At 27.4% G+C, this 11,256-nt stretch overlaps 1 protein-coding gene across 2 annotated transcripts; it reads left to right on the top strand.

Annotated features, from left to right (window-relative positions):
- Positions 1 to 3,761: 3,761 nt before the first annotated feature.
- Positions 3,762 to 6,801, top strand: LOC114181164 (putative glycosyltransferase At3g07620). 2 transcript variants are annotated; one of them, XM_085672179.1, is made up of 4 exons: positions 3,762 to 4,694; positions 4,781 to 4,911; positions 5,020 to 5,377; positions 6,024 to 6,801. In XM_085672179.1, exons 1-4 carry the CDS (start codon positions 4,017 to 4,019, stop codon positions 6,690 to 6,692), a joined length of 1,836 nt encoding a protein of 611 aa, XP_085528305.1. In that variant the 5' UTR covers positions 3,762 to 4,016; the 3' UTR covers positions 6,693 to 6,801. The 2 variants fall into 2 exon arrangements, with proteins under 2 accessions (XP_085528305.1, XP_027923323.1); XM_028067522.2 differs by having other exon boundaries at positions 3,764 to 4,694; positions 5,044 to 5,377.
- The last annotated feature ends 4,455 nt before the right edge of the window (positions 6,802 to 11,256 follow it).

Raw genomic sequence — 11,256 nt, 5'->3', positions numbered from 1 at the left:
GGTAACATATATATACATGGTGTACCTCTCACTGCCACTGTCTGATCAATATCTTGTCATTGGTAGATTCTGTTGCAGCCATCTGATATGTGTTTTTCCTTATCAGGTTAGAAATCCAGAAGCATGCACTCATCAAAAAATGAAGAGGAACACATGAAACTATACGTGTATTAACGTATGATACTGACGTCATATATATATATATATATATATATATATATATATATATATATATATATATATAAAGTGTTGACCAACCTTCAAGATAATTAGTGCTATGCATGAATATTTTCATTTTACAAATAAAATGTTTTTTTTTTCACCCTTTGTATAAGAAATATAAATTTTTTGTTAAGTTTTTTCTGTATTATTCTTTTGCTGTATTTTCAAAATATACTTATGACAATTGATTTTAAAGTTTAAAAATGTTAAGATTGAGCTTTTACTACTTCACTAAAAGTTATAATCATTAGTCATGACGTAAGTATTTTTACTTAAGAGTATAACCGCCTAAACGTCACAATTTAATTGTGACTTGACTTACTTTATTTTCGGCACGAAACAATTGATGTCATATGCAACATAAAATATATTAAATTTCTTTTTTAAATATCAATATAATGTATTTTTAATACTTAACAAATTACACACAAAAAAATCCAATAGAGAAAGGTGAACTTATCTATTAGTTGACAATTCATTTTTAGATATATTTTGATCATTGAAAAATTAATTTTTGTAATTGTAAAAAAAAAATAAAAGATAAAATAATAGATATAAAATATATGTAAAAATTTATTGGATGTGAAAATATAATAGTACACTTTTAAAAGTTTGAAACGATACTATTATAGATGGCCATAATTTATTAAGCAGAAAATGAGCTTTACATTTTTGCTATATTTTATCTCTCACATTGGGTAGTGTTTATAAATTTTTGATATGTTAAAATGAGTTATATACTTTATTCTAGTTTTGACATTATTCATCCTTGCTTTTCAGGTTAGTTTTCATTTGCAAAATTGTTAATTCAACTTTCATAATTAAGTAACTTTAAATTCTTCTCTATTTGCAATTCATTCAATCACTTGTAAAAAAGAGTAATTCATTCATTCACCTGTCACATATATAGATCGCGTATTTGTTATAAGGAGATCTCAAATTGCAATTTTTTTAATAATAATTTAAATACATGCATGCACTTACGAGTCAAATATTAATTTAATGTTTTTCTTAAGGAAATAATTTATGTTGTCAATAATTTAATTCAATAAAAATTAATGTTTACTAAACTGTATTTTTAAGATTAATATGGTTTTCTAACTCATTCTATTTTAATTTTTCAACAATATTGTCGATATTCAAATAAAAAAAAAACGTATAAAGTGGTTTGATGTTTTAAATTATGTTCAAATAACCTATTAATACAGAATTATATGATTTTCATATACTTCTCTTAAGACATTGTTTCCAATTTTTATGGTTACAATTGACCCGTATTAAAATTGCCATTTTTAAAACATAAATATGTTAAGTTAGTTATAAGAATAATTTAATTACTTTTGAATAATATGTAAATACTTGTATAGACACATTTACATTTTTAATATGTTAAAATTAACATGTGAACAATAACATAACGGTAAAGATCAAATTAATATTTATTGAATGCTAAATATAAAAAATGTTAAAAAATTAGAAGTGTTAATTTATATATATATATATATATATATATATATATATATATATATATATATATTGATTTTATTTTTGTATAGGGAGGGGAGTGAAGCGATTATAGCATGAACATGCTTAATTAGTTTCTTCAGATTAATATTATACTAGTTTCTTTTAAATTATATTATTTAAACTAAAATAATTTTTCAATTGATTTTTATCTTATAATATATTCAAAATAAAAATGTATGAATGAAAAATTAATTAATTGATATGCGTATAATATAAGAAAAACTAAAAAAATATATTTATTTTCAATAAAACCGAAACATTCATATCATAATCCATTAGTATATTGATTAAATATTTTTACTAAATTTTAACCTTTTTTTTAACAACTGAAAACTTGTTCAGTATATTATTAGGTTTTTATATACATTTTTTTTATCAACTTGCAGTCTTTTTTTATAAGATTTCTCAAGCATTTAACTTCTTATAACATGTTTATTTACATTTATATTTGCCTTCATTTTTTCGATTTATTATATTACATTTTTTTTTAGCCACTATGTACATTATTTATTGATTTTAGCATGACTAACAGATATTTATTATTATGACAGTATTATTGATACATATATAATACAAATTAACATAATGGAAGTATAACGCATTTAATTATATATAATACAGTAGTAAATATAAAGTTAAATATGACTACACTTGGTTTTAGTTATAAATATAATTTTATGTATATACATAGTTGGATTCGACTATTATTATTATCAGTAGTTCCTTATTATATATATAAAAAAAAGAAGCTGTCAACCAATATATATATATATATATATATATATATATATATATATATATATATATATATATATATATATATATATATATATATATATCTCCAACCATAACAAAAGTCATAAAAACACACACACACACAATGTTTATTACCTGCATTTATTAATCTTTGAAAATTTTAAATAAATACATTTTATTTTCTTATATTAATAATGATTTTAAGCTTACTTTTAGTATAATCAAATACTATTATTAAATTAACAAAAGAATGTGAAAATGTTATTATGCATTTCTAAAATTGACTTTTATAATTAATGAAAAACATTAAGTTATATGTGTATAGTGAGAAAAATAATTGATGAGAATACATAAAAAATAAATTATGTGCATTTTTCAATGAATTCAAGGAAATAATATAGCACAATTTCGTAAAGTTTATGTAGATCAATTTTTTAAGGAAAAAAAACTACAAGAAAGATTTGCAAGTTCAAATCCGTTTTATAAATTTTCCTTTACCGAAACAACCATACAAAAGTCAAGCTTAAACGGGTTTGAGAAATAAGCTATAATGTAAAAATACAATTAAATAAGGAAATAATTAATATATAAATGGTGTTATCTTAAATCAGTCATAGGAATAATGGTATAAAGTATTTAAGGTATAAAATTAAAAAAAAAATGAGAATCATAAATCTAAATTATGTTACATTTAACATTTTACTTTTCTATACATATATATGTTGATATTGATGTGTAAATTTATACTTAAAAGGTAACGTAATTAACTTATAAATAATTGATAAAATCTAATACACGTTTTTAATTCATTGGAATATATAATCAAATTTATTGTTTAAATTATTAATTTTTATATTCTCTAAACAAGACCAAAAGCTGTAAATACACTTTGAAATGTTAGAAAAAATGTAGACTTTGTCAAGAAAAGAATAAGAAATTAATAAGTTGAAGTAAAAACTGGATAAAAAATAGATTGTGCTGTAAGGGAATGGAAACACTTGTTTTCAACGTACCTAAGACAAGACAAAGAATTATTCAATTTCATAAATGTTTTTTGTTCTCTTTGATTTCGTTTTTAAAATAAGATAACAAGATTCTCTGTTTTTTTGTTACTGTCACTTCTAAAAATCAACTTTTGTACTCAACAAAAGTTTTCTTACATTTTCCAAAACGACGTCATTCTTTCATTTGTACAGTGGCAACAGCGTAATTATTTGCACCGGCAAGGATATATTAATATTATATTCTGCTGTGTCTGATCAACACACTACACTCCACAGCCACCTGAGAACCTGTTGAAATGGCATGGCTTTTAAGGTAATGTTCGTAGATTTTCCTTTTCCAGTGTTTTATGGTTAAAGGGTGTTTGGTTATGTTTGCAAAGTTGAAGTCTTTGTAACTAGTACCGAAGATTTCTTCGAAATATGTTGCTGCTGTGCTTGCATTTGATTCAGTTTCTGGGGAAGTTTTCCTCTTGAGTTTTGCATGAAAGGGGTTTCTCTGTTGTAGCTATGAAGCTGCGTCTTGTGGCAATTAGAAGGTTGTTAATTGTTGGGGTGTTCGTTGTTGTGATAGTTGTCTTCCAATGTTGTTGGACAACGTATAAATCTCTGTTGGATGCTGATGGGAGCTCAGTGGCATTCCCAGTTGAAGTTTCCATTTCTGGAAATTCAGAAAACAAGGGTTTGTATAGATCCACAGAAAACAATGTCACGGTTAATCTCACTTTTTCCTCTCATTCAGAAGAATATGCTGCTGAGAAAGAAGCTGATTTGGACCATGAATTGGAATCTAAAAGGGGCATAAATTCAAGAGAGGAACACCTCCCCAATAAGGGTTCTAAATTGGGAAGTCATGATGATGCAATTGAAGATTTCACTAAAGAAAGATCTAAGTATGCAATTGTGGATAACAAACACGATATTCAACATAATGTGCAATTTGCATCTCATGAGATTCCTTCTGAGGACATTAAAATTCTAGATGCTGGTTTTAGCATGTCTGATGAGTTACTTGTTGGAAAAGAACCTTCCAATGCCAGTAGAATAGAGAGTGTGGATATGGAATCACAACTGTTGAAATCTCCTTTATCCATGTCGAATACCTCATCGAACATGAGAAAGTTGGTGTGGCCAACTTCAATGACACATATGAGCTCATTGCTTCAGAGTTTTAACTCTGCTTCTATGGTATGGATTTCAGCTTTTTGGTTCCAATTTGAGCCACCAGGAATCTTTATGGATCCTAATTTTCTTGTGTTATGTATTGGTGACAGAGGCCAAGGTGGTCTTCTAGACCAGACCGGGAACTCTTTTCTGCAAAACTAGAGATTGAAAATGCCCGTGTCATATCAAATTCTTCAGAACTCTATGCACCTGTTTTCCTAAATGTTTCCAAGTTTTCAAGGTATCCTTGCAATTCTTTTATGTTAAATGTTGAGCATTGTGTTAGAGTCTTTTACTTTTGTTCTTGTATTCTCTTCTCACCCTCTCCCTGTTTTTTTCCCCTCTTAAGCACATTTATGAATTTGTTCTTCAGGAGTTACGAACTGATGGAGCGCAAGCTCAAAGTTTTTGTCTATAGAGAGGGAGCAAAACCTGTATTTCATCAACCTAAGATGAGAGGAATCTATGCCTCAGAGGGTTGGTTTATGAAATTGATGGAAGGGAATAAAAGGTTCATTGTGAAAGATCCCCGAAAAGCTCATTTGTTTTACCTACCATTCAGTTCACAAATACTAAGAGCTACTCTTCCTAACCAGAAGCAGATGGAGCAATACCTTGAGAAATATGTGGACTTAATTGCAGGAAAATATCGATTCTGGAATAGAACTGATGGAGCCGACCATTTTCTTGTTGCTTGTCATGATTGGGTGAGCTTTTAATGCATCCCTTTTATTAGCATTAATGGAACATTTTCACAGGATAGTGCTGGTAAAATTCTCTTTTAAGATTTGGTGGAACAATGGACCCAACAAATAACAAACTTCGCTATGATAGATTTTAATTCATGACTCTGATATTCCGATAAGAAATAGACATTAATAGACCCAACAAATAACAAACTTCACTATGATAGATGATTCTGATATTCCGATAAGTAATGGACATTAATAGATCCAACAAATAACAAACTTCACTATGATAGATTTTAATTCATGACTCTGATATTCTAATAAAAAATAGACATTAAGCCTGATTCAACCTTATTGTGCAACTCCTTTTGATCTGAGCATCTTTTTCATAGAGTGGTTTAGTTATGTCATTGCTCATAGTTGTTGAATACTTGTTCTGCTCAGTCATGGAAGAACTTTCTCATGCTACAAAACCTATAACATCATATATTCCACATGTTTTACACAATAAATTTTGTAATTTGAAAATGTTCCACATAGGGCTTATCTATCTAGTGAAAAGGGACAATGTCGCCATGCTATATTACTTCAAGTTGCTGAATGGATATATGTTGTAGCTTGAGTTTTCTGCAATATTAACATAGTATGATGTACACAATTGCAGGCCTCCCAAATCACAAGGCAACGAATGAAAGGTTGTATTAGGTCTCTCTGTAATTCCAATGCTGCTAAAGGCTTCCAAATAGGGAAGGACACTACCCTACCTGTCACCTACATACACTCTGTGATGAATCCACTGAGAGAATTTGTGGGGAAACCTCCTTCAGAAAGGTCTATTCTGGCCTTTTTTGCAGGAAGCATGCATGGTTATCTCCGTCCAATTCTGCTGAAACACTGGCAGAATAAAGAACCTGACATGAAAATTTTTGGTCCAATGCCACGTGATTTGGAAGGTAAAAAACTGTATATGGAATACATGAATAGCAGCAAGTACTGCATATGTGCTAGAGGCCATGAGGTTCACACCCCAAGAATAATTGAGGCCATTTTTTCTGAGTGTGTGCCTGTCATCATATCAGATAATTATGTGCCTCCTTTCTTTGAGGTATTGAATTGGGAAGCTTTTTCTGTGTTTGTTCTTGAGAGGGATATTCCTAGTCTCAGAAACATACTTCTCTCAATCCCAGAAGAGAAGTACCTTGCACTGCATTTGGGAGTGAAGAAGGTTCAGCAGCACTTCCTGTGGCACAAAGTTCCTGTTAAGTATGATTTGTTTCATATGATTCTTCATGCAATATGGAACAATAGGCTTTCTCAGATCAGACCCAGGTGATGATATCATTGATGTGAATAAGTTACTTGAAAATTTGTAGAATTCAGCTTGAAAAATTACAGAAATGGTGGACTGAACAAATTAATTGCAGAAAGTTATTTCTGATGTTTTCAATGTGTCATAAGGCTTATGAACCCAAGCTGCACTATGCATAAAAAAGTTATTAATATTAATATATCTGTATAATGTTCAAAAGAATTAAGGAATGTCAGAAAAATATATGAATATCAAAATATTTATATCATGCTTCAAATGATAAGATATTCTTAAGAACACAGTAGAGTTAACTATGATGTAGACCTAAAACTTAGATGAACAAAATCTTGTTAACTGCTACTACTTCATGTACGGGCTTTTTTGTTATGCACCCACATTATTACTAACTGCATTTTATGGTATTAGAAAAAAAAAACTTAAACACTCTATTAAATGCAGCACATCGGTGTTGCTTGAAATTATGCGGGTGCAGGAAGAAAAATTATTTGCTTTGACATATAGAAAGCCCAACACAAGCTTTTTTGTGACCTGTGCAAACATTGAAGGCAAAAGTGTCAATTTTATGAAAGGAACTAAATAGATTATAGACCTTGGTTGGTTCAGATACCTAAAATTATTTTTTGTCGTTTCAAATTGATTTTTTAAAAGTAATGAAATGATGTAAAAATATTTTTATATAAAAGGAAAATAGGGTTCGAAATAATGTGTGGGTTGTACTAGAGTCCGTAGAGTGTACATACTAAGGAATCGTAATTGACAAGACTAATTCCATAAGTGCCCTGATTGCATTTATTTCTAATTGTACTACAAATGTTTTTGGGCCCATAGTACAGTCACATATTTTTCTTTTTTTAGTGTACATTAAATCACGTAAGAGAGAAAAAAAAACAAGAATCATAATCTCATTTTCTTTTAAAATATAGAAAAAAGTTGTTTGACACCATTTAACGACCATTTGATAACTTGTATAAAGGTAAAATAGTTTTAACAAAAGTTAACTTCTGTATCTTTAGATAAAAGAGAAAATAAATAGTTATGAGAAATAGTGTCAAATGATAATAAAAAAATGGTGTCAAAAGTGTCCTAAAATATAATCAAATTTTAAAATTATCCAAAATTTGCCACATATAAAAATTTATGAGAATATTTGAACAATGGGACAAAATGCTAATTTAATATGAAAAATACTTTAAAAATACAATTAATTTTCTAATTATATTTTCAATCTTCATTTCTTTTTCCACCTTCCCTTTCTTTTAATAACAACCAATTTATTGCTTTCTTCTTCTTCCTTCCTCTTTCTGGTCCCTTTTTCTATTATTTCTTCTGTTTCTTTGTTCATTTATCACCAACTAAACATCAAACATATAAATAGTCAAAACATTGTCCAAGTTCACCAACAAATTTTGCTCACCAACGTTTATTTAAGACTGGTTTTAGGAACAATTTGAAACATTTTTTCATTCCCTAACATAAGGTTACACCATAGATTTCCATTTATAAGTTTGTGTTGTGCTCAAGCATATACACTCAGAATTAACAATAGAATAAATGCTAAGGTGCGGTATTTAGTTTATAATGTTTTAAATCAAGGAACTTTCGTACATTCATGCAAACAAATAGCTTCAACCACAAACAAAATTAAATTCTATAGTATATTTTTTGATGAAAATTTCATGACAGACTAAAAATATCGTAAATTTATAATACACACGTGAGTATAAACTTTATTTTACAATTTAGTTTTGTAAAATTGAGTTATACTTAAAATTTATATAGTAATACAACATCAACATTGTCTCAAATATATCTTAACAAGGTTTTGTTGTTTGTTAGACTTATGATATTAATATTAGATTATGAATACAAAATAGATTATAAGAAGCGTCAAATCATCGACATAATAAATTATTCCAAATATTAAAAACAGTTCCTAATAACAAATAGTATGCAGAAGCGTACTTAATTAGTAATTAAGAATAATATAGATGATAAGTGATACTTAATCTTCCAAATAGAATCAATGAAAGATTAAAATTGTTTAGGTGCTAAGACAATATGCTCTTTTTCTGGTAGGTTTTTCCATAACGCATCTTACATATGTGTTTTCTTCTCACAAAATCGACTAATGGGATATCAATTTTATATCCTTAACAACAGAGACCAGGGACCTCTCAACAAGTTACTCAATACTTAAGTCCACCAAAAACCATTAATTGAACAATCCAACCCATTACGAACCGTTCATCAGAAACCCAATATGTATTATCTATAAAATTAATGATATTTACTAATAATACAATTTATTAATTAATATTAATCCACAATAATAATAAAATAGAAAATAATAATCTTATATAATAAAATTATATAAAATACAACTATTAATTGTTATCGAACTATTCATTTATATATAATCTTGTACTTGATAGATATACGTCTGAGAAATAAAATAAAATAAAAATTTGATTATTTTATATAATAAAAAAAGTGAAAAATAAAAATAGTTATTATACTAATATTTCCCTTCAACCCTCCAAAAAAAGCATAAATATTTGAGAAGTTGAGGAAGAATGAAGATGCGTATTTAATGCAAAAAAGGGAACAGATCCATTAACATTTACATATGTACAATATTCAATTCGATTCACCAATTCATATGTACGCAGTTATTGAAGTTCAGAATTTGGTTTATAGTGTTTCATCATCCATAAAAAGAGAACATACTCGTCGTTTTTTGCTTCAGAGAATGAAAAGAGAAAAAAATGATGAATAATGTGTAAAGAGTTTGAAAATAGATTATAATTAAATGAGTTGTGAAGAAATACGTCTAAATGAGGAAAAAATGAGTACCTTTTTTCAGATTCCTGTTTATGTATTATGGAATATATTTTATTTTATTTCTGTCTTCATAACTATATGTTATTATAATTCACTATTTTATTCCCTTTTTTCTATGTTTTTTTTTTCTCTCTGTCAAATAAATCATTAATGAGTTTTGGAAGGTTGGTATTTTTCTTCTCTTTTTTTTTCTAAGACTGCATAGATACAATAACTTACCTATACACATATTTAAAGAATTATATAAAATAATTAGACAGTTTTTTTACATAAATATATTTTTACAACTATTTTTTGTATAATTTTTTTAAAATTAGAATACTTTATTCTTTATAAGCTAAAAATAATTTTATCATCGGACAAAAAATAATAATCATTCTACATTTGGATTTATAAATTTTTACTGAGTTTTAATATTATTTATAATACATCTGATTTTAATAGATTAATAAAAAGGAATGATATATTTTAAAATGTCAATTTCAAATTTACATTACAACACAAAAACCAACCTATTAAAGAAACCAAATTCCTCATTCTACATAAAAGTAACTTATAACCTGTCTCATTGATGATAACTTTTTAACCTTTTAACTCAAGATAATTACTCCAAACATTTCATGATTTATAATTATAAGTAAACATCTTGTTCTCACACTATCAAATTTTTATATTTAATTTCTTCAACTTTATACTCTTTTGAGTTAATTATGAAATTATTATTTTTATATATTTAATTATATGATTCACTTTGATTTTTACAATTTTTTTTACTTAATTGAGTAAATATAGTTAATGTGAACTATTAAGTTAAATTGATCTTAACATTGTTCAAAAAGTGTCACACATTAAAATCTAAGTCATTTTCAACCTTGAGACCCATATGGTTTAACATGTAACATTTCATATTTTTGACACATGACATTTTGCAAACAATTTAACAAAAGACACATTTCAAATGTCGTTAAATTTAATAAGTTTTAAATATATTTAATTTGGTCTATTCGATTAAATTGATGTTAACACTATTTAAAAGATATCTGTGTCAAAATCCAAGTCATCTTTTACCTTATGATCCATTTGATCTGACATATGACACCTTTTAGATTTTGACACGTAACATCTTTTAAAAAGTTCGAAATTGGACACCTTCCAAATATCGTCAATGCCAATTTAATAGAAGTGATCAAATTGACTATATTTAAAAAAGTATTGGAACTTAATTGATTAAAAAAATATAACCAGATCAAAATGAATCATAAACTTAAAAATAGAAACCAAATTATTAATTAAATGTACTATTTTTCAACTTGTGGTTGGTTACTGTTAAGGAGTAGACTTTGAACCTAACTCAACCCCACAAAACTCATTAAGGTGAGGTTTGCACCAACATGTATAGTCTAAATTGGTCTTATCTATAGTCGATGTGAGACTTTCTACACACTCCCTCACAGGTATATACATCTTATGCATTGGAGTAACATTATGAGTAATCCAATAGTGGCCCGATGGCGGGTCGAATAGTAAACCCAACAAACAATAAATTTTGTTGAGATAGGCTCTAACTCATGACTTTGATACCATGTTAAGAAATAAATTTTAAACCTAACTCAATCCTTCAAAACCATCTTGTAGGATTAGATTTTCACCGATATATATATTATAAATCGGTGTTATCTCTGATGAATGTAATGTAAGACTTCTAAACATTACTATTAACAAACAC

The sequence above is a fragment of the Vigna unguiculata genome, chromosome 4 (genome assembly GCF_037176805.1).
Source record: "Vigna unguiculata cultivar grain cowpea cultivar isolate G323 ecotype 2 chromosome 4, ASM3717680v1, whole genome shotgun sequence".
Classification (NCBI taxonomy): domain Eukaryota; kingdom Viridiplantae; phylum Streptophyta; class Magnoliopsida; order Fabales; family Fabaceae; genus Vigna; species Vigna unguiculata.
The sequence above is the reverse complement of the archived record's forward strand: the minus strand, read 5'-3'. Positions and strand labels throughout refer to the sequence as shown.